This window comes from Sordaria macrospora, chromosome 4 (genome assembly GCF_033870435.1).
Source record: "Sordaria macrospora chromosome 4, complete sequence".
Lineage (NCBI taxonomy): Eukaryota > Fungi > Ascomycota > Sordariomycetes > Sordariales > Sordariaceae > Sordaria > Sordaria macrospora.
In genome coordinates, this window is record NC_089374.1 from 1347315 (window position 1) to 1375256 (window position 27942).

The window sequence follows — 27942 nt, forward strand, 5'->3', positions numbered from 1 at the left end:
TGATACGGATATTTGCTAATCCGTTGCCATCCGTCCCATCCCATTCCCATCCTCTCGTCCATCTCCAGAGGTCCCAAACTCCAAGACAGGTTCTGCAGGGTATATCTACCCCCGGCCATCGAATCCGTCTCTCCGCCTCTACAGAGAGTCCGAATGTGCACACGCGCGCTCTCAAAATCGCAGCGTGCCACGTAGAAAGAGAAAAAAAAGAAGAGCAAGGGCAGGCAGAAAAAGATATGTACGAAAAAAACGCGCCGACAAGAAAAGAATAAGAACAGACAGTAATGTGCCCGCCCAGGCACAGCCCACAGAAAGCCGACCCGATGCTCGCTTGCAACTCCGACTATGCAATTACAATGAAACGGGCGGTACAAAAGGTGTAATCAATGAGCCGGGGGATGAAAGTGTAGATACCGAATGCCGCACGAGAGAAAGCCTTCGCCGCTAAACGTGGTAAAAATCAGAAATGCCTCTCCAGTTGCCGTTATAACCCAGGGTATAATTCGCCGTGTGAATGCTGATAAACTGCCCCCGCCACGAGTTTAATAAGAAAGAACATAGTTGGCCTGGCCGATCTTGCCAGCCATAATCAGGCCAACTTCACGCATGCGCTCGGCACCCTGTCCAGGAGGAGGTCTCTTGGGCTGAGCCTTCTCCTTGCGGGCCCGGCTGCAATACTTTTGGTAATATTTCTCCTTGCGCCTCTGGCGCTTCTCCTCCAAGCCCTTGACAATGTCAATGGCACCACGAATGTGGGTATCTTGGTTGATGGTGCCAGCACGGGATCTGCGAGGCTGTTGTTTGTTGACGTGAGGGAACATGACTGGTCCCTTGGGCAGTGACTTGGTGAAGGCCAAGCCCGGTCTGAATGCGAGTGATTTGAACGCAACGCCATCGGCTCCCATAGCAGGAGAAGCATGGGGAGACTTTGCAGACGGAATGGGAGGAGCAGGTGACCTCATCCTGCGGGGAGAAGAGCGGTCGAACAACTTGCGATCATTGCGGCCGCGAGGCTTGGGGCAGGGAGAGAGACGCCTTTTGGGAGGAGGTGAGCGGCATCGCCGAGGTGAGTTCTGAGTCTTCTTCGCACGACCAATGCGGCCACGCTCTGAGTGTAGATCCTCCAACTGCCACATATCGTCCTCGCTATCGTCGTGTCCATGCATGCTCTTGTTGTACAACTCCTCTCCTTCATCCTCGGGCTCCGAGGTGGGGAAGCTGGGATCGATGTCCTGGGGGATGAAGACGAGCTTGTTCTGCTTGCGGGCAGCCAGGCGCTCCAAATAGGCCGCCTCCAAGGGACGGTCCTCATCCAAGGTGCCGCAGACGAAATCTGTGCTGTCAGGCAAATCAGGGGTAGCGGGGCGGAAGTCACGAGCCCTAATCGTGTCGCGCCTCCTCAGAGCACGGCGAGCAACGTTGTTGCCATCCGAGGCAGCGGAAGAGTCAGAGGACTCGTCAACGGAACCCCGACGCACAACGGGAGTAGCACCAGACAATGAAAGATCGGCAAGACCGCCAGTAGTCCAGAGAACCAGGTCATCGTCATCCTCATCGTCAGACTCGCCGAACCCAATCTCGGAGTCGGTCTTATAACCGTCAGACGCATCGTCACCCCAGACGGAGACGGAGTGGGCATCGCTGAGATCTTCGTCTTCATCCTCATCCTCGTTATCGTCCTCATCGTCATCCATGTTGTCCTCATCCTCGTTGTCGTCCTCGTTGTCGTCTTCCTCGTCTTCATCGCCGTCCGCCTCCTCGTCATCGTCTTGAAGTGCTTCGCCCGATTCGAGTGCTTCCTCCAGCTCGGCTTCTTCCTCAGCTTCCTTTCCGATCTTGCGAATGGCGAGCTCCTTCTTGAGCGTGTCGTCGATGGTAAGCTTAGGCTTGGAAGTCAAATCCTCGCGGATCCAGTCCTCTTCCTGAGGCTCATCGCTGGCAAACTCGTGGAAGCGGGCGCGCTCGCTCTCCAAATCTCCGGACTCAGCAGTCAGATATTTCTTCGAGATGGTAGCCACGGAGCTTCTGCGAGACTGGGATCTGGTGTTGAATTCAAACGCTTCCTTGAGCGGCGAGGTGACCGGTGCTGGAGGTGGTGTAGCGGGACGAGTAGGCTGAGTTGGCGAAGGCCGATCTCTCTGTGGACGAGAAGCACAAGCAAACTTGATGGTCGGTCTCTTGGGCGCTTCCTGAGTCTTGACTTCCTCCTTGATTAGCGTGGGCGTGGGAGGGGGTTGCGTCAAGGCTTGATCGTTGACTCTAGGCTTGGCCGCACAAGCGAAAGAGATGCATCGCTTCTTCTCCGGCGCCTGCACGGCAGCAGCTGGCCGGAGGATCTGGGCAGTGCTGGGTTTCGCCTCGGTAACTTTGGACGAGAGTCGGAAGGTGGTGCCAGTGAAACGTGGGCTCGGTGAAGTAGTACGAGGAGGGGTAGTAATGCCGGTATCGCAGGTGTAGTCGGCAGTCGAAGCCAGGCTGAAAGTGCTAGTAATAGAGCGTCTCCTGCCCAATCGGCGTGGCTGATAATCAGACTCGGTATGATCAGAGTCAGAGGCGCTGTGAAGAGCCTTGGTCAACATAGACTCTTGGTGTTGGCTGCCCCTGTGAACGGGAGCGCGCTCAAAGCGTGGTGACATGGGTAGCATTGTCGAATCCGGGGGTTCATCCGCATCAGTCTCCAAGTCTTCCTCTAATGCCGGCTCAACCATGACGGACTGGGTCGTTGTCCACGCAAGGACATGTGATGTCGCGTAATCGCGCGACATGCGTCGGTTCTCCATTTTGGCCGGTGAGTACTGGTACTGGTAGAAGGTGTTTGGTAGGTTGACTGAGTAGGTCGTAGGTGTTCGCAATGGTGTTGACGGTGAGGTGCGGTGGTAGTCTTGCTGGAGGGCGTTGCGAACGAGAATGGCCAATCGTCAATGGACGGGGTCTTCTCGACTTGCAGGGGTGTAAGTGAGGTCGGGAAGATGGTCGTCAATGGATCGTTGAGGATTTGCGGAAAACGTAGCAGAAAGCCTCCAGAATTGGCGAAGTCTTTCGAAAGCTCCGCGTAAGCAGCGGATTAGGTCGGGCCCCTAGGGACCGGTTGGCTATGACTGCAAAAACATGATGAACGATCTATGGAAGGATGCAGGTTGAAGATTGGTGTGTGTTGGTTGGGTGGTTGTGTGGTATCAAGGCAGAGGGCCCTGAGTATCAACGTGCTACGCCGCGGCCGGCAATAAGAGCCAACGCAAGAGCAACTAGCAAGTGGTCTAAGGGTAAAGTGGTAGGTTGCGTGTGTTGTTGTGGTTGGATGACGTCTAAGTTGCCAAAGAGGTAGCCCGTTGGAACCGTGGCGAAGAACCGGAACAAGAATTGTACGCTGACTCCAAGACTCCTTCTAGAAGGCTATTGTCAGTGACGGGATGGAAGGAAAGGGTCCTCGGCAGATGTCGGGGAGGAAAGGCAAGAAAAGAAGAAGGAAACAGAGATGGAAAGCGCAAAGGCGATCAGCTGGCAGGAGGGTGGGAAATGCCAAAAATATCAGGATGAAGGAACCAACAACAGAAGGCACAGAAACGGAGGAATCGTGGGAATATCGAATAAATGCAAGAACCAGTCTGCAGTGCCTGCTATGGAGTGCGGGATGGGGGTGCGACTTGCGATTTTGGGGGTGTGGAGGGGGGTGCACCACTCGTGCACGGGATGCCACTGGTGTGATGGGTTGGATGGAGCCTTGGCTCTTTGGAAACTGAAAGTGTGCGGGTCTCCACCGGTACGTACCATAGTACCAGGTACCCTTCCGATGAGAGGTCAACCGCCTGATGCGAATGGATGTCGATGCATTGTGGATTCGCGCGCGCAACTGGCGCAATGCTGCTGGCTGGCATGGAACTGGAAACCTCCAGAGGGCCAACAAGGACAGAGCAAGGGCACCACGGGCAGGGCAAGGGTCACCGGCACCGAAAAGGAAAAGGGCAAGGCGGGCGGACGAACGAACAATCGGGAAGGGCAAGGGATCAAAGCACCAAAAGGTAGAGAGGTACGTACCTTTTCTTTTGCTGGGAGGAATCTCGAAAGTAACAGAGAGGGGTTCGCGGCCTGAGTGGCACAGGCTTGCACTGCGCAACAACACACCTCAGCATCAGCACCAGCCAGCAAACGGGTCCCAGGGTTCTGCAACCGAGAGAAACACTGCGAGAGGGAAGCCGAAAAGGGCCAGGGAGAGGGAGGGGAACCAACCACGCTAACTCGATTTCTGGTAGTCCGTGAGATGGCAAAGGTGGGGCGGCGTGGGATGACACTGACAGTGAGATGCTGAGCGATTGCAGCGAAGCGGAAGGATTGCTGATGAATTGCACTGCCAAATGGCGATGCAGAGTGGACGTCAAGTGGGTCTTGGACGCTGGTGAGGCGCACACAGAAGCCGACAACCGTTTTGCTGTTAGTGCTGAGGGTACCCTGACGTCCTTCGAGCTAACGTAACGTTGACCCTAATGTACGGGCCAAGCACGAAAGAAAAATTGAATGTTGGAACTAAACAAGGGCAAGCCGCCGGCTGGGGATGCGCGATGGCGAGCAAGAAATGGGGTCCCCCAACTCAGACCTTTCTCTTTCCGTTCTACGTCCGGGTACCGAGTCCCAAGGACACAAGATCCCGAGTGGAAGGATTGGAGCAGAGCAAGATTGAAAACGAAATGAAAAAAAAAAGTTTTCTTTGGTGTGTATGTGCGACCCTCCAGGTCCCTTGAAGCAGGGAACAAAACGGGACCGGACGAGACTGATCTGGGTCTTTGCCGTGGTTTTGCGTGGGTGTTCGGTGGCTTACACGGAAGGTTATGTGAGAGCCTTGGCCGCGGTCCCTTCGCGGGTTGATAGAGCAAGAGAGCTGAAAGGTGAGTGAGAGCCTCATGTGCTTGGGCTCATTGACATTTCTTATACGCCCTCGACTAGACCAGAGCTGCCCAAGCTGGGCATCAGGGCATCAACACCACGCTTGGAACCATGTTGGTAACTGTGTCTCTGTCTCAATGCTCTCGCGGCAAAGCCCTCGTTCTCCGCATCAACGGGTGTAAATCACGAGCACCGCCGCACCGCGGGGTCGAGATCGGCTACAGTACCTCTTCACTTGCCGTGTTTGTGTACGTTTCAACCGGGCAAAAGGTGGGAGGCGTAAGCTTGTGATTGCCTTCTTTGGTGTTCGTGTGCCCCTATGGCAACTCATACATAAAGGCAGGCCATAAGAAACCGGCCAATATCTGCGAGTTACACGTACGTGTACTCCTACCGACCACCACACGTGCAGTTCAAACCTCGCCTCTACCTATCGTTACACATTCCTGACATTCTGCTCCTGTCGCTCACTGTCGCTCATATGGTTTGATTCAGTAAGCCGGAGCATTGTCCACACCATCTTCTCGTCCATGTGTTGCAACGGACCGGCACGTGATGGCAGACAAACAAACCTGACCATCACACAAAGAAACTCAACATGTAAAACAAAGGGTGAGGATATCCATCCATATGGCAGCCACAGGTACACACCTAGGGCTGGCACCACAAGTAAGGTAGGGGTCGTTACACCAAAGGGCAAGCCCGGCGAACGCGGCGGCGGGAAGGCGGCGGCGGCGGACACACTCGCAGAGACACGGGTGTCACGGCTTTTGTCTTGGGTGTCTTGGACTCTTGGCACCTTTGCACAGCTCTCGTTTCCAAACTGAAGCTCCTCTGCCAAGCCTCCCACCGTTACGTTTGGTGCTTGGCTTTGTCTCTTTGTTGTCTCTCTATACGCCCTCGACGCCCTGTTTCGAGCCTTTCATCAGGCGTACAGGGCCTCCTTTCGAGTCCTTTGTCTCTTCGATATCCACTGAAGGAGAGGTCGGGAACGAATGATCGGCCAGCGGACAATTGTTGATGGACATGGCCCGCCTGCATGGGAGAGGGCACCTGCGCTTTGTTGGCAGATTCTGAAGATTGATTTTTTTTTTTCAATTGCTTTCCAGTGGATGGAGAGATGAAGTGGGAACCGGAGCCCGCTCGCTGGAACTTCGGATTGGAGCACCTGTCTTTCTGGAGCTTCTGTTAAAAAGCAGGTGGTACTCGCACTGGTACGTATCCGTCCAACATCCAATCGCCGGCATACCGTCGAAAGCCGCAAGAAGTTCAAAAAGTCAGGGGGTCAGGGGGGTCCGACTTCGCCGGAGGAGGTCGGATCAGGTCCCTCTCCAGTCTTCTCTGAACACAAGCTGGGCTCCATCATGGCGCCGCTCCGTCCTTGTGGCACCTTACTTGCACTGGGACTCTCATGGTGACACTTCACCGTTGTGTGATAACAGCCAGAGATCAGCTGTGATCTCGTTGAGCCAAGCATGGCCAAGAAAACCACGACTCGGGGCATTTGTTCCACCTTGAGGAGATGGTAAAGAGTTGTTGCTGTGATCCAGGAGCCCCGTTCAGACGGCCGGACAACGGAGGACTGAACAGAACGGAGGCTGGTAAGTATAGGGGATGCCGTCCGGTGCCGAGCTCAACAACGGCGGGCAAACTCTCTTGAAGCTTCCAGTTTGACAAGGGAATGCGACAGCTGGAAAGTCCATTACATAGAATCCACTCCGACACGTCCACGCCAATTTTTGACACCCTCCCATTCGGGTATGTACCGCAACTGCAGCGAGCAAAATGGTACGTACTGTAGACGAGAACAGCCAGAAAAGACAGGTAGGACAGGCTATCCACGGCTACCGTAGCACCTGCCCAACCATTCCATGTTTCTGTCCATGCACGCCCCTATACTGGGCTGTAGTAATCGACTTCGTCATCCTTTGGCGATTCAATCAAGTTTCTTGTGTCTTGGATTTTGTGCGTGGTTATGAAAATCCTGACAGCATTCAACTTTCATGCTGCTGCGTGGCTGTCGGGCATAAGGCCTGGGCATAACATCAGAGCATAACATCAGAACAATTACATCCGCGTTATGCGCAGCGTCAGCCATGTACTGCGGTGTAGTGACGAAATTGTGTGAGATCACGAGCAACAACAACAGCAGATCGATAGGTATGGTGGTGGATTGATGCTCTGGAGAAGAGAGGAGAACGAAAGGTCGGGAGGTCTAGAAACGGTGGGCAGACCCAGGGCACGAGTGGGGCCCATGGTGAATAACCATGGGCATGCCAAGAGTGCCGTGGGACCCACTAACAAATTGTCATGGAATTGGGTCTTGCAAGGTTCCTGTTGCTCCGTTCCAGTAGCCACCAGCAGGTTTTGCGCAGTTAAGTACTTGTGATTCAGGGACCCCCTTTACGTTTCTGTTCTCGAAGCACCCACCGTACATACCAACTGAGTGCTACAGTAAAATCTCTCTACAGGGAGTCCCTTCTCTCGCCGGCTTCGCCGTAGACCTGGACTTTGCAGAAGGTGACGTTCGACTTTTCTTTCCGTAAATTCACCATCTTTTTTTACAAAAAGCTTCGGAACCTTCATGCTGGTTGCGCAGATGGAAGCTACTGTACCCCAAGAAGCAATTTCGCATGAGGTAGGGATGAGTTTGCGAAATGATTTGCGTTTAGGGTTCCACCAACCGCATGCCCGACCAGAACACAGGTATCGAAAGTGACATGCAATTGCCAAATCTCTACCCATTTCGTTTCCGGGTGTCGTACACGTAGGCGACGGGTTGCCAGCGAGACAGTTACCTTACCTGCAGAAGGCTTGCAGCTGACTGTTTGCTGATATGGGCGGATGGGTAGGGCTTCGTGAACCACAAGGTCACCAGACTCAAAACATGTCGGTGTCTGTCATCCCGGAAGGAATTCCCCTATGCGGCTGTCCGCAGAGAGCAAAAAAGGGGGGTAAAGTGTTTGGCTGACATGCAGAATCATGAGCATTCCGCTTCTTCAGCTTTTAGCCTCTCTAGCGAGCCTATCGTTCTGGAGAAGCCAAGATGGAAGTCATATCCCACACTTTGCCTATAAGCACCAATATTATCTCATCTTGATGACTATAGAAATTGTACGCCCGTTTAGACTAGAGTACAAATAAGCCCAAAAGGGCGCCTGTGGACCCCTATAGATAAAGCTTGCGATACTGAAGAGAAGAGCATGAATTTGAACGACCAGAGAGGATACTAGAGGCGAGATAGGCAACCGTAGCGGTATGATGAGGAGCTTTGGAGCATCACGCAAGAGGATACCAGCGGACAAAAGGGAACTGATGCCCGTTTCTGATGTCCACTTTGATCGTGGAACTTGTCATCATCAGAATCCGAGTTCAGCGACGTCTCAAGAAGCTCACATCTCCACTTTCTCTCTGGTACGCTTTCTCCTCGCTTGTCCGCGCTACGGCTCGTGGGCTCCTCTGAGAGAACCGCTGGACGTGGAGGCTGACTCCGTTATGTTGACGTTTATTTAATAAACGTTGCATTTGACTTTGGGGGTGGACACCGGCGATGTGACCCTCCGCACAACGACGTGCTGCGTATACCGAAAACGACCAAGCCGCCGGCCAGTCTTCAACGCTAGCCTGCGTGGGACTGACTCTGACTGCGACAGCCACATTCCGAAGGTGTCGTTGCTGTCGTCGTTCGTGTTTGACCCAATGTGCCTGTGCTGAAGCGAAAGGATGGAAGCGCACAACGCAACCATTGCAGGCACCAGTCATCCCGAAGCTCAACGCGACCAATCAGTCAGCATTGCGAATAACGTTACGGAAGGTGTCAGTTTTGTGTGTTTCGATGGAAAAGACACCCCACGCTCGCTTGACGGGATAATGAAACGAAACACCCGGTATGGGACCTGACCCCGCATTCCGAAAGGGATCGCATGGCCGGAGATTTTGGTTGAAGACGAATTTGGAAATCCGACGGGAGATCAGACAGAACCAGACGATCAGGTTGCGCGACAAGTGTTCCTCAGCCTCTTCCAAAACCGCCATGCTGAGGTCCAGGCTGAGCTGCCAATCCTCTTCAATCAACCACCGCTGATCAGATGGCTTACGTTTGATGAGCAAGCACCGAATTTTCAAAAGCGTGCCATACGCTCGACAGGCGCTTCGAAGAGTGGCCAAGCCCAACAACGCCTTCGATAAGAGCACGTTCCGACAGTTAGGGCGGTGAAGCAAGAAACTGGATCTTGTGTTACCGCACCGGTTGGATGGCAATGGATGTCAGAGAGATAACTGCTCCCATCCAACGGAGTGTGGGAGTGTCACTATCTCGAAAGGAGTCAGGGCCCCAATATCAACAACAGGCATTCCCAAAGCCCCTATCCATCTCACCTCGGTTTGTGATGACTTCGAGCCCACATGTCCAGTTGTCTTTTGGGACCTCATGTTGCTTCGTTGCTCGGAGGCAACCGAATCAAGTGCCGATCCTAGCGAATTTTCACTCGAGGCGCGAGAAGCAAGCGCTTCCTGGCAAAGATGTTTCAACAACTTGAAAGGCCCATTGGGTAAACTACACGCTACCCATCTGGTCACGCCTGACTGTCGGGCTCAGGGATAAGAATTTGATATCGCGGGCCCCGAGACAAACCGGCCCTTTTGCGCGCTTGGCTGTGATAGTCCTTTTGGCAAGGCGACAAAGTTGGCAGAAGCAGCTTTTTGGCGATGAAGTGGTTGGCAAAGGCATGGGAGGAGACATTAAGCGTGCGGCTCGCATGGCCTGACTTGTGCATAACACTTGCATTCATCCATACCAAAGCAGGAAAGGCCGGTCTCGTCGGAGGAGGATCGACATGTAGTGTTGCGCATTCCGGGACGGATTTGGTGATTCCCGGTCATTTTGACTCCCTGTGGTTGGCCCCGACCCGTCCTCATTAGCCCTATGGACCCTTGGTGCAATGCCTGCATAAGAATCTCGGTGGTTGTCCGATGGCATGCGATTGCGATGGCGTGGATTGATGCCAATGAGGGATTAAGAAAGGCCACGGGGTCCAATGTGCACGTATCATGGGAATAGCGGCATAGTTTGTGATCATAGTCGTTGTTGTCGGTCGGTCCCTCCAGCATGGAAACACATGGGGACGCTCGAGATGCCCGGTGATAAGCGTGGTGAAGCCATCAGGGATCGGAGACTGGCCAGAGGATCATGAGTCCAAAGTTGCAAGCGCTGACACAACCGGGACGCCTAAACGAGATATCAAGCATTCAGCCCAAACTTAAATGAAGTTAAACTTGCCGGTATTGAATTTGCTGAGGTCCTTCTCAGGTCGTACCGCATACATTATGCGCTTAAGGTTATTTATGATTTGCAAGTCCCGGGTATGGAGGAACGTGAAGATGCAGAGAAGGAGGTTGTGAATGTGAGAAATGACATGGCAATTCTGAGATGTGCCGTTGTTGCAATGGTGTTTGGTGAATTTCATGATACTATTGACCAGGTGCAGGTGAGCCAAAGGCCAGGCAGCCGTTTTTCGAGTTCGCAAAAACGGAGCCGGTGGGAGCTTTGGTTGGAGCAGCTTCGCCGTCGCTCTGTTCGGGAAGGTGGTTCGTGCTCCGCTGTCGGTGGAACGAGGCATAGGCGTGTGTCGAACGACGTGCATGTGTTTGGACAAAAGCTTCGATAGACCGATAAAGCTGATTTCCTTGATGTTTTGGCGCGCAAAATCTTAAGTCGGTGTGTCGTCCTTTTTGTTGCATCATCGAAGAACGGGAGTTTCCGCAGGGCCAAGAACCATCCCGAGCGTCCCCGACGTCAAGGTTCTCTGCCAAGCTTTTTGATGTTTCGCTGGGAGAGAAGCTCCCTCTGTGCCCTCGGGGTGCTGACGCCGCTAAAGACCTGAAGCTCTCAGAGAACGGGCCCCGCACAAACATTATTCCTTGTTCCCGGATCCCGGCTAAGCGAATTTGAGGTCGGTACTCCATACTAGCATTGGGCCATTGGCAAAACTGCTTGACGACGGAACGACCGATCGCGACAACGACGACGGCCTGCCCTCAATTGAGACCGCATATCACCATGAACTCCCTCCGTATTGCTCGTGCCGCCCTCCGGGTGCGCTCCACTGCCGTCCGCGCTCCCCTCCAGCGCAGAGGCTATGCTGAGGCCGTCGCCGACAAGGCATGTTGAAGTTCCAGAAAAGGCCCCAAGCTCCCGCCCGTATCGTTATCATAGCTCTAACTGTTGTCGCATGTCATGTAGATCAAGCTCAGCCTTTCCCTCCCTCACCAGGTACGATTGCCACCATGTCCGATCGATGCTCGACTACGCCCATCCGATGCCACCTTGACATGTGCCCGAGAATGCCATCATGGTCCAGCGCCGTGCTGACGAGTTATTGCCGCATATAGGCCATCTACAAGTCCCAGGATGTCGTCCAGGTCAACATCCCCGCCGTCTCCGGTGAGATGGGTGTCCTCGCCAACCACGTTCCCTCCATCGAGCAGCTGAAGCCCGGCCTTGTCGAGGTTATCGAGGAGAGCGGCAGCAACAAGCAGTACTTCCGTACGTCATAGTCCTCCGCAAGCGCAACCCCAGCGGCCGCAGCAACAGCAAATAGCGTCCATAACAAAGTACCCTTTGGGCTTACACAAGATGTTATAGTTTCCGGTGGCTTCGCCGTTGTCCAGCCCGGCTCTAAGCTCAGCATCAACGCCGTTGAGGGTTACGCCCTTGAGGATTTCAGCGCCGAGGCTGTTCGCGCCCAGATTGCCGAGGCCCAGAAGATTGTCAGCGGTGGTGGTAGCCAGCAGGATATCGCCGAGGCCCAGGTTGAGCTCGAGGTAAGTTCAGGAGATCGGGCAGTTGGGTGCGGTTGCGCCGTACGTGTGGTTTGGTTACTAACAAGATGACGTAGGTCCTCGAGTCCCTCCAGGCCGTTCTCAAATAGATGTATCATCATCCTTAATTCTACCCCACTGTAGTATACACCAAGATTCCTCATCTTAGTTAAGGAGAGAACGTCTGAACATGCTGCTTTGGGTGTGCACAGATATTGCCTCTTCAGGGGCACCAGTGACTGGCCGTCGTGACTGCCACGCCTCAGACAATATCCATCTTACTAATTGTAGGAAAGCACGAATATGGACCTCATGAGCTACTTCCGTTTGGAAAAGGGCAAGTACCTTGCGTCTTACGAGCAGATGACCGACAACAAAACTTCCAACTCTACTTACTACCTACCTCCTCCACCTCACGCCGACTACCATAACCAACCTCCTACTTAACCTACGATGGACATTCTTAGTGAATCTCTTACCCGACCAGGCGTTCATTTTTTCGCGTTCAGCAACTGAAAGCGACACGACAGGAGACGCCCATACCTACTCTGCAGCATCCTCAGAGCCCGCGTAGCCACAACCTAAAGCCACCCCATTACCCCTTTGACCTTATCAAAGGCACAAGACAGGGCTTCCGGAGCGATTTGTACTATGCAACACGATCGGAAGAGTGAACATGTATGTTTGCGCGCAACTAACTTTGACCCTAGAACCAGATTTCTCTGCTGCACCCGAGATCCATTTCTGAAAATCAGGCTACCATACCCAACCGTTTCTACTTTTGTCTAATCAAGAAATCTGCAAATATAGTTTGGTTGGGGGCGCAAGTCTGCCGCCGAGGCATGTTTCGTACAGCCAGCGACGCACAAAAGAACAATTGAACCGGGGGACAACCCAATCGACTTCAGGAACCACGCATTCTGGGACAAGTCCTAGCAAAACCGTCCCAAGGACAGTCCCAAAGTGTCACCTCAGTATCGAACATTCTACTCGCCGGAAATGTTCAACCCACGATCAAAAACTGGCACACCCAAAAATCGCGAAGGCAACCCCTCGCCCGCTTATCACTGGGCCAGTCGCACGGGACCGGTCGCTAAACCCTCGCCAGTCAGCGGCCATCGTATGACTGCGAAGCAGCTGTTTGACCAGTACGGCATAACACCACCTCCCGGCTAGTTATCGGACAGAGGAGACGAAGACGACGAAGAAGGTGAATCGATTATCATGGAGCAACACGACAACCTGCACCCCGAAGGCGTCGACATGTCGAGAGTTCGGAGGTTCTGGAAGATCTTTCATTGCCATATGTGTGGCGGTGATGTCAAGACACAGTTGTATTGCCCCTCTTGTGGCCACCCCTTTTGCCGAAGTTGCCAGCGGGAAGTCGTTGCGGAGGAAAACGTCACCAAAGTGGTCACATCATCCCAGGCTCTTGACCCTTTCCGGTCGGTTGATCCTAGTCCCAATACCGTGAAGCCCCCCATGCCTACGGGGAAGCCCACGAAGAAAAATCGCGAACCAGATCCGGTACCTGATGAAAGGCCAGGAGTATCATCGTCCGCGGCGAGTGAGGCAACGACGGCAAACGTCCAGAGGGAAGCCATTGGAAAGAGGGAATCAGTGGTGAGCATTCGAGATCCCCGTTCTCTTGATATCTTGTTTGGCATGGCCTGCGCTCAAGCCCCACTGAACTTCCGCCGACTTTCCCCCTTGTTTTCCTGTACAAAGCTCGAATATCACTTTGCCCACTCAGACATTGTCAAGCAGGTTGACTGACCATCTACTTAAAGAAGAGCAACCGCTTTGTTGTCGCCGACCGGGATGCCAAAATAATAACCTCTGATTCACGAACCTCGACAGCCGAACCCACATTGGTGTCATCAACAGAAGCTTCTACACTTACACAAGCCGGAAACGCCAGTCAAGAACTCGCAGGCTCTCACGAAGCAGAACGTCGCAAAACATCATCCACCGTGCAAAATGAAACAGGGCTAACAAGCCCGCCTAAGCCTAAAGACAGATCATCATCGCATCGGCACACCTTCGAGGAATTCAACCAGGCCATCACCAAGTACAGCAAAGGAACACCCACACAGAACGTATCTTCATCTGTTCGCAATGTACGAGACACGCATAGCGTGTCATCGGAAGGGACACGGGGAACCCTTGATCCTTTCTCTCCGTCCCCTGTTCACCCGCCTTTACCACCACCCATTTTCCTTCCTCCTCGTACAATGTCCATCGATGTCAGAAAGACACCTGATACGAGCAGGTGGATCTCACCACCAAAGGCGGTAGCTGATGTATCGCCGTCTCCCCCTCTACCCGCTCCCCATGTTCATAAGATGAGGCCCGCTCAACCTGCTATGGCAAGACAGTTCTCAGCGGTGAAACGACAGGCCAGAAAACTCGCGAATGGGCCAAGCTCACGGGCATCGGAGGAATTTCCAGGACCGGACGTCGAGACCATTAAAAGTACCAGCGGTAGTAGTGGTAATACTGCCACTCGGTACTATATGCCCAAGGTGAAGGTGTCCAGTCCACCGCTATGGCTCAAGTCCCCGTCGACGAGAACGGGCGGCAATGTTCAGCGGACAAGGGGAAGCAAACCTCCTGCAGGTAGCACTCGGACTGGAAGTCTGGCCAGTACGGCTACAACTACGAATTACATTACTGGTGACAGTGGACGGACAGGTGTCTCTGTCGGTAGTCATGCCTTTAAGGACACATCAGCGTCCGGAACGGTCATCAACCCATATTTTCCTCAGCTTCGTCAGCAGGAGCAACGTTCTGTAAAGCAGGGCGAAGAGGACTCGGGTCACGGTGTACATGAGCGACAAGGAGAGCACGGAGATTACCAACATAGCGGCAATTTCCTGGAAGAGACAACACAATATAGGCACGCCCAAAAGATCAACCGCAAAGTTAGCGAGGATCTGAAGGCGCGGATCCTCAGTTTACCGGTATCTGAGCAGGTCTCCAAGTCAAGCAAGGGGAGCCGGCATCCGCTCCAAGCAGACAGCAGGAGCGGCAACAAGGCTGGGCTGGCCACAGTCATTAACCGAATTTCAGAAATGCAGTCCGACCCCACGTACTCGGGCCGTTCTGTATACTCAGGTCGCTCTACGCATTCAGGCCATTCTACCCCCTCAACTATTCGCAGCGTGGTCACAACTCCAAAAGTACGACCGGGCCGAACGCTTACTCCAATTTCAGGAAAAGGCGCAAAAAGCGCTGGTGGCAATAGACGTCACAGTCAGAATCGAACACCGACGCCTATTACCACACATTCGTCTGGCAGCCATAGCCAACGGTGGCTAGAGCAACAGCAACAGTATCAGCTCCAACAACGCTCATCACGACAATCGACCCGGCAGCCTACTGGACAACGGACGAAACGCTCTCAGGCTCCTTCGCCAGTTGGGGCTATAGACCGTCCGAATCACAGTGATGCTACAGGCTTGTCATCACTTCCCTCGCGCTCCTCGGGGACATCCTATCAGTCTTGTGATATCATCTTCGACAGGAAAGAACGCAGCAGCCACAGAGCAACAACCAGAAGGGAGAGTGAGACGGCACCTTTGCTTAACTCCAATGTTTCTTCTACCTCCACTGCTAAGACGATAGGCAACAGGCCACCACCGAAGAAAGCCCCGACTGCGTCGTCTGCTGATATCCATGATCACCGTAGTGGTCTTCGTCGGGTTGGTCAAGAGAGGACGAGCTCTGACGACGAGACACCCCCGAATGAAGGCCATCACGAACACAGATCATCATCAACACCACCACCACAAGAGATTGTAAGGCAAGAAGAAGGGACGCCGAAAGAGGAAGCCGGTTGTCACCATGACCCAGGTCAAGGTATCCAGGGATTGACGATTGTGTTGCACCTCAAGGGACAGGAAGACTTGGTCATCAGTACGGATCTAACTCACGAGGGTTCAGGTGCTGATGGTGCCACTAGTGTGACTATCAGTCTCTCTCCTATTGTTCCTCTATCGCCACAGTCCCCGAATTCTGGTCACCGGGTGGCCTCACCTTTTAGAATCCTATGATGGCTGGGTAAAGATCAAAATATTTGGGTCAGGAGAAAAAGAAATGTATTCATGGGACAGAGATGATCATTTTAGAGATTAGACTTAATCAGTAGTCAAATACATCACCGATATTTCTTTTAAAAGTCTTGTTTCTGTTTTTCCCTGTTGGCGATGGAAATATCACCACCCCGGACCTGTCTACAACCCCTCTCTCTCCCTCTTTTCGGTAATGTTGTGAAGTATTTAACTACGGTACGAACAAATAATCATCATTTTCACCTGCTGTGCACCAAGTTTTTCACCGTTGCGTGGATGTCAATCGAGGTCACTCGCAGCTGCCCGCAAGTCCGCTAGCCAAGCACGGACCAACCGGACGATGCGCTATTTGAGGTTGCAGGAAGCGTTCGCGCTTGCCAACGAACACTGAACCCTGGCTCGTCCATGACATATTTATGGTTACCGCGCGAAGGACCCTTGGATTTGATAACCCAGAACTCGGCCACTATTCAACCAAAACAATCAGTTCTAAATACAGACTAACGAGGCTCTAAGACTCATCCGATTTTTAAGCATCTGACAAGTTTTTGGGTTTGTGGTGGTGATGAAAAGCGTCGTTTCTTGGGGACAGGAAAGTGGTGAATGCTTTGCCAAGGCGTATTAGCAGGGGTAAAATCGATACACGGTAACCATAAATTTGTCATGAGCGAGCCTGGCTGACAACTTCACATGCTCCCCGAGGAAAGAGAGACAGGCAAGTCCAACTGACAAGGAACTGACGACCCTCGTCGGACTTTGATTGACGAACAAGAGAAGGAGAAACACGTGGAAAGCCGACAGGGTCGGACTGTTCGTCGAGAAGCGTTACTAGTGGAACGAACAGTAAACACCCACAACAACCTAAATAAGCGACGGACTCAGCGACGACCACTCAACAGACACCGGACATCGGACATTCGAACAAGTCTCAAACTGAGATAGATATCGGAGCTATTCATAAAAAAGATATTTAACCACTCATATTCGCCCAGCATATCACGACCCAAAGCCAAACCAACACCAATTTGTTCCATCTTACATACCCCCTCCGTCCTTCCCTGTTCCCTGAGAGCTGAAAATGTTAGACTGGAAGCCATTAGTGCTCGACAACACTGGCCTAGCAGCCGTGCTAAGCGCCACCCCCTCGCAATGGTGTCAAGCCTATTACCTCTTTGCCGCGGGCGCGGTGGTGGCTGTCGCTGCTATGCCCAAGGAGGTGAGGAGGTTGTTGGTTGATTACGGGGCTAGGAAGTCGAAGGCTGCTGAGGTGTCTCAGTTCTCCTCTCAGTCTCAGTCTGGATCTGGATCTGAGGGGAAGGGGAAGGGGAAGAACGACAACGATGCCAGCGGAGAAGCTAAAGCCAGGGGCAAGGTAGACAGAAATGGTGGGGATGGTGGTGAGGGTAACTGGTTACTCTCACTAATCAACACACTCACCTCCTACGGTCAAGTTCCTCACTCATGGTTCATCACGTTTTACGTGGCGTCCGTGGCGTGCTCCTTGTTATGGCTTTGGCAGTTTGCTGTTGATGGGGGATTGTTGAGGGCGGTTGCTTCTAGTCAAGTCACTCAAGCCCAAGCCTTTTCGGCGAAGGGTGGACGAGGAGGAGGAGGAGGAGAAGGAGGAGGAGGAGGAGGAGAAGGAGGAGGAGGAGGAGGAGAAACGTCCGACTCTTCAGTTACCATCGGCCAAGTCGGTCTGGCTTGGACCATGATGTTCCTCCAGGGAAGCAGGCGGCTGTACGAAGACTCGTTGGTGCACGGAAAGTCCAAATCTACCATGTGGATCGTGCACTGGGTTTTGGGTTTGAGTTACTATCTGTTTACCAGCGTGGCTGTTTGGGTTGAGGGATCTGGTAAGGTGTCCATGGTGGCTCTTTCTTTTGTCTTTGAATACGTTCTTGGTGTTAACATTAGTGTTCTAGGGGCCATACTGGATCACCAATTCACAGGAGCCACCGACTATGGCATGCCGTTGCTCAAGACGTTGGTTGCCATCGTCATGTTCCTCTACGCTTCGATCAACCAGTACAGTTGTCACAGACATCTCGCGGGGTTGAAGAAGTATTCCCTTCCCGAACTGGGGCTGTTCCGCTACCTGATCTGTCCTCACTATTTCTGCGAATGCCTGGTCTATCTTTCACTCGCGATCGTTGCCGCTTCCAAGGGAGAACTGCTCAACAAGACACTCTTGTGCGCTTTGTCGTTTGTGGTGGTCAACCTCGGGGTGACGGCATCAGGCACGCGTAAGTGGTACGCCGAGAAGTTTGGGAGCAAGGCGGTAGAAACGAAGTGGAACATGATACCCTTCATTTTCTGACCCTTTTTCTTTTCTTCGTTCCGTTTGCCTGTTCCAACTCACGGACGACGATTGAACATGGGACCGAGCTTGCTCCCTAGCTTGGAAACTTTCAGAACATCGCGATACGTGAGGCTGAACCGAACTCCCCTCTGGTTTTGCCCGTTCTCGTACAGTGATGGCTCGCGGAGAAGACCCCAGTTGGCAACAGTCTGCTCCGACATGTTCACGTCGGTCGAAACGGGGTCAATGCCATGGAGATATTCAGTGTACAGGTCCGCGGTTGTGATTAACAGGCTGCGCGGCTCCTGGAGAATTCTCCATACGGGCTCCGAGTCGAGGGCCCCATCCTCTTTGGCCTTGTGGATGTTGAGGCAAAGACTAGATCCGAGACTCACTGTGCAGACCACGGGGTGGTAGGCCGCTCCGTCCTTGTGCGGCATGATGCCCGTGTTGGGAGGATATTCGTTAATAAGGACATGGTTGGGTCGGCCGTGGGGGCTGTTCGCAAAGATGTGCTGCTGCTTCTTCTCTTTGTCACCGTCACTGCTACCGGACAAGGACGACGATACTGGAACCGAAAGTAAACGCGAGATGACGGGTTCTTCCAGCCAGTCTGGTAGTGGTTGGCCATCTAGCAGGGTATTTTTGACCAGATCCGAGGGCCATGTTTGAAGTCGGCGATGGGTGAGTTGACGCCATCTTGCCTTGGGAGCTCTCTCAACCTTTGTTTACCCGTCACGGTGATTAGAGAATGAAGAGGGAGCCAAGGAGCGACTTGCTAATCATAATGATACCTTTTCAAGAATCTGCTGTTCCTCCTCTTCACTGATGAAATCCGCAATGTAGTAGGCCGAGGGCGGCAGGGCTGTTATACGGTTCGTTTCGAGGGAAGGCGGGAGGTTGAGCTGGGAGAAGGCCATTGTAACGTTGTCGCCCAGTGCTTCTTGATGTTCTTCGTTTTGCGCTTTGATGTTGAGGATGAGGCTCCAGACAGCGATGGGGAACGACGATCGATGGACGGTCGAATGGGCAGTGGGCGGTCGTGGATGAGATCAAGTCGAGTCGTTGGCGTCAGTCTCATGGCAACGAATCATGGACTCTGAGATAGCGTCGATGGCTTGGGAGTGCCTGCGTCATCAGCACCATTGGTAGCAGGGGTTGCGTGTCTTTTTTGGTGTATCTTTGAGGGCCTCCGCTGTGGGTCCTCCAGGAAATGCCCGCGGGCCCGCGAAGAGAAAAGGCGGGGCCCGAGCCATCAAAAAGCCTTGGCTCCCGTTGTCAAGCAGACCGCCGTAGTCTGGACTCTCTGGAGACTCAAGCCCCCAACCACGCCAATGGTTGAAGAAGGGAAACCCGAGTGTTGAGAGAAAAGCATCAAGGCAGACCGGGCGGCGATATCTCAGTCATTTCCAAGACAGGCGCCCCCCCTCGCTCTTCCATCCATCAACGGGTAAAGCAGCAGGGCGTGCCCAAGGACCAAGTCAGGCTGTGAAACATCGGGAAACATGCCTCACTGGCAACACAGAAAAAGCGAGAGGTCAACAAGCATCCAAGCATTGGGCGGGATTGCTGATCCAAACAAATGCAAGGCCGCCACCGCCCGTCTGACGGTGAAATGGGGATTGAGACCCGGGCCTGTGTGCCGGGGTTGCTGCTGCAACACACCTCTTCCGTGTCAGGCAGGCTCCCCAGGCAAAGTCTGACAAGTTTGGCCAAATGACAAAAAGTCATTACGCAGTCGAGGCAGTTGTGTACACTATAATAGTCTCGTATGGTCTGGGAATAGCGGCGGAAAAAGGAAAGACTCGTCACTCCTCAACGGGGATGGATGAATCATGGCATCGGATAGGGTCAGGGTCAGGGTCGCGACATGAACGAGTCCCATTTTGAAACCTCTCATCCGTATCTTGGTGCCGCTGAACATCACCAACCACCGCATAGCAATGCGATGAATCGCAACACCCCATCTCACCCCGAACGGGACACGGCGTACGGACGGCAACCTAAGCTGAGACTGTCACCATGACTGACGGTCAAGGAAATTGATGAAAGCTGATGCAGTGCTGCAGTGCTGCAGCAGCAGCAGCAGCGCAGAAATGCAGCATTATCTCGAGGCAGTGAGGCAGAAAGGCAGAGAGGCAGAAACCAAAAGTGCACATTCTTGTTCCCACTCTGTTCACCACAACGAACTCGGCACTGCGACCCTATTCAGGTCGATTGTGAGGTGTGAAAATCAAAGACGGAGGCCAAGGAAGGACGTGCATTGGATTTGCAGCACCAACAGGGGGTCATCCAATCAGCGTTGAGGGTGGCGATCCAGACTTGGGAGTTGTCCTCTCTTTCCCCGACAAGACGAGAGCGACGAGAGGTGAACATCAGCAGCAGCAGCAGCAGCACCTGCACCAAGCAATCCGCGGAAAGCTGAGAAGCAAAGGAAGACTCAAGAGTTCGGCCGTTCGTTCTTTCCTTGGTGGTGGTTCCAGTTGTCTTGGTAAAGTCTGTAAACCGTGGTTGCTGCCGAGTGGTGAGTGTCGGGTCGAGTGTCCACTGCAGCGTCCTCTTCCACTTCTGGGGCTCCTCCCATTCTCCTCCGGACCTGAACAAATGATGGTATCGTGGACCCCAGAAATGGAACTTCCATGGGACTCGTCAATCGCAGTCGTGGCTCAAACCCCGTCTCAGCTTTCCGTTGCATCGGAGGAAGAAGGGGGAGCGACCGGAGATGGACTGGCTTTTTAGCTTCAGTTCGGTCTCTTTGGAGATTCCACATCGCCCGTCCCGGGGTTGTTCGCACCGCAATGCCCGCAGTGGCGGTCACACACCCCAAACACCGCCCCTACTGTTAGATAGGCCGGGAAGTAGCCGGTTGTCCAGCAGCTATTCTACCAGTCAGCCAGCCGGCCAGCAGTACCAACGCCTCTTTCCGAAACTGAAATTGAAGGGGAATAATTGCGTGTGCTCCTGCCTTCCAGGTTACGTTCTACAACAGTTGTATCGAAGTTGAACCTCTCATCCGTGAATCCCGCTCACGCCGTTGCCCATCGAGTTCATCGCTCTACATTGCCAAACGCAGGCTTTCATCGCTTTCATTGTACCATATATCGATTCTACTACTTTGCTAGTGTGCTCACAACCCAAAGCCAGTGTTCTACCATCATCTTTTCCGTCTTTTCCATCCATTTTCATTGTCCGCTCGGTCCGTATCCAACTCAATTCCCAACTGCGGCCCGCCTCTCAAGGTTCTAAGTTCCATCCGCTCGGATTTGTAATCTCCTGGATTTCCCCATCAACGAAGGGCTCGCACTTTGCGTACTTTTTCATCAGTGAAGCTGGACTCGGGAATTCAAGATCGGATTTAGCGTGTCTCCCTGCCGTTGTCGCTGTTACCATTACCGTTCCTGACCCTCCCGTACCTTTTTTTTCCCCCATCGTCCAGGGGGGTTCATTCTGCGGTCACGTCTTACAAGTTCCATTTGTCGGGTCCCTCATTTCTCAGGAGTTGAGAGATACGGATCCATCCTCGACTGCTGGCAATTGGCATTGGCATTGGCATTGGCATTGGTTTTGGCACTTCAACCCCCCAAACAAGTTGAGAAAAAGTACCTGCCCAGCTGTACCTAGGTCTACCTGCCTGACCTTGCCTACCTTGTCTACCTACCTTTTGCCTACCGCTGTTCTTCTGGGGCGGCTGTGCGGTAGCGGATTCCCCGTCATCTAGGACTACCCGTCTCGACTCTCCCGTTCCAGTTCCAGTTCCAGTTCCAGTTCCCGTTCCAGTTCCTCTCTTCCAGTTCCATTCCCGCCTTGTCACGCCCTTCGTCGTCTGCGCGAAACATCCAAAGCCCAACTTACTCATCGGCTCTGACACCCTAACTCACCACCACACCCTCCCAACGCTATCTGCGGCCAAACCACACAACCAACAGCGCATCGTTCTTCAACTTCGACCTGCTCCCCCATCGCCATCTTCCGTCCCGGTCTCCGGATCCCCCCAACTTTCTAAAGCCCCGGCCGAGCAGCGACCAGGATGGTGCAAAACGGTGTTTTGTCAACTCAGTAAATGACATGGATGCGCAGAATGCTGTCGAGCCCGCCTCCAAGAAGCCTGCTGTCAGAGCTGCTTCGCCCAAGCGCCAGGGCAGCGATTCCGATCAACTCAGGTCCTCCACCGTGATCCGAACATCGTCGGCGTCGACAACGCAGTCGACCAGTGCGAGATTCGACCCCATTTTCAGGAGCGACAAGAATGATAGAGATAACAAGCATCGCAACAACAACGCCAGCAATGCCGCCAGCAACAGCAACAACACCAACACCACCAACAACAACAACAACAACAACAACAACAACAACAACAACAAGACCAACAATAGCAACGAGGACTACAACGACTCCTTAACGGCCGAGGGCAACAGCGACGCCGAAACCATTGTGCTGCCGGGAAAGGACGGCCACCACTCACCCGTCAAAGTCCGCAAGCCCGTCGCCAAACAACCAAACGATAATCGCAGTGATGACGACGATGTCGTCTCGTCGCACCGCAAGCGCTCTAACCACAGCAGCAGCAGACAGCAGCAGGACCGTGAGAGCGACAGAGGCGATCGTAGCGAAAAACCTGACAGGAGCGTCGCGGTCGCAGGTAATGGCCCCAACGGCTCCAATGAGGGCTCAGTGGGCTCCTCCTCGCTGGGGGCACTGGGGGCCAAGAAGAGGAAGCTTCCCGACAAGGCAAAGGCCAAGGATGGATCGAGTGGATTGAGCTCTGCGCCAGAGTCCCCACCCCAGCGTCGTCGCCGCTCGTCCAACGGCCACTCAAAATCAGACTCCGAGCCCGCCCCGGTGGATTCCTTCTCCAAGCTGCCAGCACAGTCTACACAACAGGACAAGCCGGTGCCGCCCAAATCGCTCGATAACAACAAAGTCGTGCCTAATAAGCGGAAGCACCCCAAGGCCGAATCTGACGACGAGGCAGAGCCTCCCAAGGTCCGCCGCCAGCGCACTTCAGGTTCTGGCCTCGACGCTTCCCGCAGACCCCATCCTCCTCCACCGAACAAGTCTTCCTCCCATCATGAACCGCACGCCTCCACACGAACCAGATCGGTTTCCCCCCACGCCCGAGCTCACCGTCGAAGCATCTCAACTCAGCTTCCTGGTCACACTGCCCACGGATTGAGCCTGAAAAAGCGCCGCGCCCCTGCCCCCCTCCATTCGACTGACTATTTCTCTGATGAGTCCTCGGAACGCGGAAGCCCTCATCCGCGCAGCTCCAAACTGCGCAGTCTCGCTACCCCGGCCGTTGCCGAATCCACACACTCGACCGCCGGCAGAATGGCGCCGCACAAGAAGCACCTGGACGCCCACGGCCAGACCTTCCTTGCCCGAGCTTGTGCTAAGGGCGAATACAATCTCGCCAAGCAGAGGCTGCAGGAACGCCCCGAAGACATCGACGTTGCCGACTATGCAGGAAACACCCCCCTCCAGATCGCTGCAATCAATGGTTATGACGATATTGTGAAACTCCTTGTCGAAGCCGGCTGCAACCTCGATTGCCTTAATAACGAAAAGGACACACCGTTGATAGATGCAGTGGAGAACGGCCACTATGAGGTCGTCAAGGTCCTGCTCGACGCCGGAGTGAACCCGCGCAAGGCCAACGCATATGGTGAGGAGCCTATTGACCGGGTGAACGAGGAGCACGACAATGCCGACGATATCAAACGCGCCATCAACGAAGCAAAGCAGAGGATGGGTGAGCGTAGACCGACCTCTGAAGATCACCACTACGATCACGCAACCGACGCACGCTCATCTCACGGTCCAGACAGCCCTCGGCATTCACCTGCCTCCGCCTCCGCCTCCGTCAACCTGTCTAGTGGACGGCGTGCCGGTACCGTTCGCGCTACCAAGACCAGCAACCATCTTCTTTACATGCCCATGGATGACAAGACGCTTCGTGCAGCCGCTGCCAAGGGAGATGAAGAGACTGTCCTACGGATTCTTCAAGTCAGGGACGGTTTCGACGACCCTGAATCCATGTGCGCTGCGGCTCGTGGTGGTCACGATTTGGTCATGCAGTTGCTGCTGGCTATCGGAGGAGCAAACCCTGATCCACAACCCATTTCGACCAACGAATATGCGACACCCATGCTCGCCGCCATCGGCCAAGAAAACATCAAGGTCGTCCGGCTGCTTCTGGACCAAGCCAATTTTGATCCCACCAAAAAGTACAAGGGAGAGGCTTACTACGAGATCGCGCGCAAGAGACGAGGACCAAACTGGATACAAGAAGAGAACATGCTGAAGGAGGCATTCGACCAGTACAAAAAGAAACCCGGCCCTAATACTAAAAGCCAAAGATCGTCAAATTCTCGGGAGACGGACCGCGAGCCTAGGCGTACACGAACCGAGATCAAGGATGATGCGCCCAAGTCCCATCGGAGAAGAGCCTCGAGCCCTGTCAAAGAATCAAAGAAAACGGGACCCTCGAAAGTCCCAGCTAGTCCTCGGGAGAAGAGGCGTTCGGATTCCATTGCCGCTCGTCAGGAAGATGAGACGTCGCCCAAGCGTGGCCCTGGCAGGCCCAAGAAAGACGACAAGATTCCAACCATTGCTGTTTCCGATCGCGAGGCATCACCTGCAGGGAGAGTCCCCTCCAAGGCCAAACGTGCGGCAGAACATGATGTTGCCGCTGCATCGTCCGAAGGGGAGACGCCAAAGCCCCGCCGGAAGCTGATTTCAGGCAGGGAGCTGAAGGGTGAGCGTGAGAAGCAGCGCCGCGCCTCCGTCACGTCCAATGGCTCTTCATTTAGAGATCAGTCATCCAGTCCGCGAGACGAGTGTGAAAAGCCTCAAATGATGGAGAAGTATCATGACCGGACTAAGGCTATCAGGAGGGACGAATCTCGAGATCGATTATCTATTTCGGGTGAAAGTTCCAGGAAGCGGCACCGGTCCAGTGCAACTCCGCCACACCCGGGGTCTCAAGAGAAGGATACGTCAGAGGTCCCTGCTAAGAAGAGGCGGTTGGATGCTGAAGGCAAGGAAAGGCGTCTCAAGCCCAGCTCAGCGGAAGATCGCCACCTAAAGCCTTCCGTGTCCCGGGAATCCAGCCTTGCAGCACCACCTGACGGCAGAGTCAGATCTCGCAGTAGAGATGACGAAGATCGGAGATCGGCATCAAAGCCCAGGAAGTCAGAATCCACCTCAGAGCATGTCCGTCATGAGCCCAGCAAGCCCGCCATCTCCGAACCCAGTATCCGCGTCAAGTATGAAGACGCGGATGTGGAAATGGAAGACGCAGATCAGTCTGTTCAGGAAGAACCAACCCGGCATATGCATGAAAAACGGAAGCTTGATGAAATAAGAAAGAAGCAAGCAGAAATGGAGGCAGAAGCTCGCGAACTGAAAAGGAGGGAGGAGGAAAGAAGGCGCAAAGAGGAAGAAAGAGAGCGGAAACGCCTCGAGGAGGAGTCCAGGCGTGCTGCTGAAGAAGAAAGGCAACGCCTAGAAGAGTTACGAAAACAGCGACAAGCGGAAGAGGATAGGAAACGAAGAGAGGAGGAGGAACGGAAACAACGCGAAGAGGAGGAAACACGCGAACGCGAACGTGAGCGTGAGAGAGAGCGTGAACGTGAGCGAAAAAGGAGGGAAGAGGAGGAGGAGCAGAGGAGGAGAGAGGCTGCAGAGAGGAAACGAAAGGAGCAAGAGGAGGAGGAAAGGAGAAGATTGGAACATGAGGAGAGGGTCCGAAGAGAAAAACTTGAGCGGGAAGCGGCTGATGAAGCACGCCGCAAGCGTGAGGAAGAACGCCGCAAGCGCGAGGAAGAGGAGCGCCAAGAAAAGGAACGGAAGGAGAAGGTGTTGCGGGAAGAGACGGAACGAAAGCGTGTCGCTGCCAAGGAGGCGGAAGAACGACGAATCCGCCACGAGCAGGAAGCAATTCGCATCGCCAACTTACCTCCTGCGCTCCGCTGGCTGGAAGGGGCTGCAAACCCCAGAGTCCAACAGATCGCTGAAAAGTTCAGCATCATGCAGGGAGTTCGGTACGACTGCATCGATCCACAGGCAACTGGGACGCCAGAAGGTAGAGAGCAGTGGTTGCTCAACACGCAGATTGCGCTGCTGTTGGGAGAAAAGGACCTGCGGCTCTCAAAATGTCAGTTCTCACCACACCGGATCGAATATTGCCCCTTAAATGCTGACCTATGGGTGTAGACAACTCATGGACAAGGATACCGGCATCCAAAATTGCCAAGCGCGTACTTTGGCAACTTGAGTCAGATCGTTATGCGCTGACATCTCCGCACCTTTATGACCTCGGCAAAGAGCTCCCTGAATACTACGGCACTGACGACACAGATAGCATTGTCTACCGTGTGACGCAAAAGCTCCGCAGTGCTGCTTGGGAGAAGTTTTCTGCTTTGGACATGTTCTTTGTCAAGGTATGGTTCAGTCAGGTATTCTGCAAATCATGAAATGAAGCGTGTCAGCTAACCGTTCTGTCAGGCGTCGGACTTTTTGCGTATCATCCCTACGATGCCTCACCTACGGGACATTCGGCTCGTTATGGCCTATCGTGAGCTTCCGGAGAATGAATCATACTTCAGCAACTTCCGTCCTTTGGAGAAGTGGAAGAACGACCCGGATGCGGGCCGAAATCATGGCTTTGCACCGGGCAGCAAATACTTTGTCAACGGCCAATTCATATGGGAAGAGAGACCGAAGGTTGGTATGGTCAGCAAGATGCCTTTCGAGGAAGAAAGGGTTCCTCGCCGCGGCCTAGCACCTGTGAGGCCGAATGATCCCGAGTACGCCGAACTCTGCAGGAAGCAAGGACTTGGGCATTTGTTGGGCGAGACTCAAGGCTCGCACCTGTTGTCCAACGGCCACCGGTCAACATCCCCCATGAGCACGACTTCGTCTTCGAACCGTGTGAATGGAATCACATCGCCAATGGCTAGAACTGTCAACGGGCACGCACATAGGCATCACCCAATATCGCCATCTTCAGAGACTGGGCCCGCGCAAGCTCGTCCGCTGCTCAATGGTCATCACGGGATGCTTAGCGGAGACGAAGAGGACTGATGGATTATGATGTGTGTCAAGGGTTGCTACGATATCAAGATGTACTGGGTTGGCAGGGATGAAATCAAGCACGAATTCGTTACGCTCAAATATGAGGGCTTCGCTTGTTTACGTATTGAACAAGGTTGGTCAGTGGGACAGGTCATGAGGAGGGAGTCCAGCGGTCGATGTCAGACAAATCAGAGAGTTGTGTAGAAAAGGGATGAAGCGATGGAGTGTCGGGGGTCATGTCGGCCCAACTTTTGCAGGTACCTTTAGCGTTCATGTTACGGTATTATTATGCTATCGTGTACAAACACTCGGACAACATTTGTCTTTTTTTGAAAGCTGTAGATGTGGTCGTCAGTCGGCACGTGGTTGTACCTCGCTCAATGAATCCGAATTGAAAAGGAGGAATCCAAGTCGTGAGGCTTGGAAAGTCAAAGGATTGGTGGCAGGAGAGGGATAGAGTTGTGGCGAATAGCTGGGTGTCGATGTGATACCTGTTAGTTGAGAGGTTTCGATTATTGTAATCTGACCACATGCCATAATGAGTGAAAGGAAAACAGACAGGCAAGAAGGTGCGGGCATTGATGCCTGTTTGTAACGTGTACATAGAGCTACGTTTCGAGAGGGGACAGCCCCGGCGTGCCGAATGCCAGCCTGGTGCTATCAGACGGGTGCATTCGTTGTAGACAGTCAGGTACGGAGGTTCGGGGGAAGGAACGCGGGCCAAGCCCGGCCGCCCGGGGTGTTCAGGGCGGGAATTGGGGCTTCCGTGCACTGAGCAGGGCCGCCCGCGCTGCG

At 53.7% G+C, this 27942-nt stretch overlaps 6 protein-coding genes across 6 annotated transcripts; 4 read left to right on the forward strand and 2 right to left on the reverse strand.

Annotated features, from left to right (window-relative positions):
• Positions 1–542: 542 nt before the first annotated feature.
• Positions 543–2780, reverse strand: SMAC4_06444 (uncharacterized protein; the record flags this gene model as incomplete). Its single annotated transcript, XM_066090451.1, has 1 exon — positions 543–2780. The coding sequence occupies one exon, from the start codon at positions 2778–2780 to the stop codon at positions 543–545; it is 2238 nt and encodes a 745-aa protein (XP_065946766.1).
• An 8106-nt stretch (positions 2781–10886) lies between these two features.
• Positions 10887–11969, forward strand: SMAC4_12083 (uncharacterized protein). The gene is made up of 4 exons (XM_003344192.2): positions 10887–11026; positions 11120–11149; positions 11269–11422; positions 11522–11969. The coding sequence occupies exons 1-4, from the start codon at positions 10937–10939 to the stop codon at positions 11767–11769; spliced, it is 522 nt and encodes a 173-aa protein (XP_003344240.1). The 5' UTR covers positions 10887–10936; the 3' UTR covers positions 11770–11969.
• A 952-nt stretch (positions 11970–12921) lies between these two features.
• Positions 12922–15752, forward strand: SMAC4_06443 (uncharacterized protein; the record flags this gene model as incomplete). The annotated part of the gene is made up of 2 exons (XM_066090450.1): positions 12922–13320; positions 13488–15752. 2 exons carry the CDS (start codon positions 12922–12924, stop codon positions 15750–15752), a joined length of 2664 nt encoding a protein of 887 aa, XP_065946767.1.
• Positions 15753–16848: 1096 nt separating this feature from the next.
• Positions 16849–18090, forward strand: SMAC4_13616 (uncharacterized protein; the record flags this gene model as incomplete). The annotated part of the gene is made up of 1 exon (XM_066091506.1): positions 16849–18090. The coding sequence occupies one exon, from the start codon at positions 16849–16851 to the stop codon at positions 18088–18090; it is 1242 nt and encodes a 413-aa protein (XP_065946768.1).
• A 2-nt stretch (positions 18091–18092) lies between these two features.
• On the reverse strand, positions 18093–19235 carry SMAC4_06442 (uncharacterized protein). Its single transcript, XM_003344190.2, has 2 exons — positions 18867–19235; positions 18093–18794 (listed from the first exon to the last, which is right to left on the reverse strand). Exons 1-2 carry the CDS (start codon positions 18990–18992, stop codon positions 18129–18131), a joined length of 792 nt encoding a protein of 263 aa, XP_003344238.1. The 5' UTR covers positions 18993–19235; the 3' UTR covers positions 18093–18128.
• A 2572-nt stretch (positions 19236–21807) lies between these two features.
• On the forward strand, positions 21808–27816 carry SMAC4_06441 (uncharacterized protein). The gene is made up of 3 exons (XM_003344189.2): positions 21808–26227; positions 26287–26513; positions 26578–27816. The coding sequence occupies exons 1-3, from the start codon at positions 22138–22140 to the stop codon at positions 27154–27156; spliced, it is 4896 nt and encodes a 1631-aa protein (XP_003344237.1). The 5' UTR covers positions 21808–22137; the 3' UTR covers positions 27157–27816.
• Positions 27817–27942: the final 126 nt, after the last annotated feature.

Coding starts and splice junctions, on each gene's coding strand:
- SMAC4_12083 (XM_003344192.2), top strand. CDS start 10,937: ATGAACTCCCTCCGTATTGCTCGTGCCGCCCTCCGGGTGCGCTCCACT. Junction 11,027..11,119: donor GCAGAGGCTATGCTGAGGCC/GTCGCCGACAAG, acceptor CATGTCATGTAG/ATCAAGCTCAGCCTTTCCCT. Junction 11,150..11,268: donor GCCTTTCCCTCCCTCACCAG/GTACGATTGCCA, acceptor TGCCGCATATAG/GCCATCTACAAGTCCCAGGA.
- SMAC4_06441 (XM_003344189.2), top strand. CDS start 22,138: ATGGATGCGCAGAATGCTGTCGAGCCCGCCTCCAAGAAGCCTGCTGTC. Junction 26,228..26,286: donor GGACCTGCGGCTCTCAAAAT/GTCAGTTCTCAC, acceptor CTATGGGTGTAG/ACAACTCATGGACAAGGATA. Junction 26,514..26,577: donor TGGACATGTTCTTTGTCAAG/GTATGGTTCAGT, acceptor CCGTTCTGTCAG/GCGTCGGACTTTTTGCGTAT.
- SMAC4_06442 (XM_003344190.2), bottom strand. CDS start 18,992: ATGGCCTTCTCCCAGCTCAACCTCCCGCCTTCCCTCGAAACGAACCGT. Junction 18,795..18,866: donor AACAGCAGATTCTTGAAAAG/GTATCATTATGA, acceptor GGGTAAACAAAG/GTTGAGAGAGCTCCCAAGGC.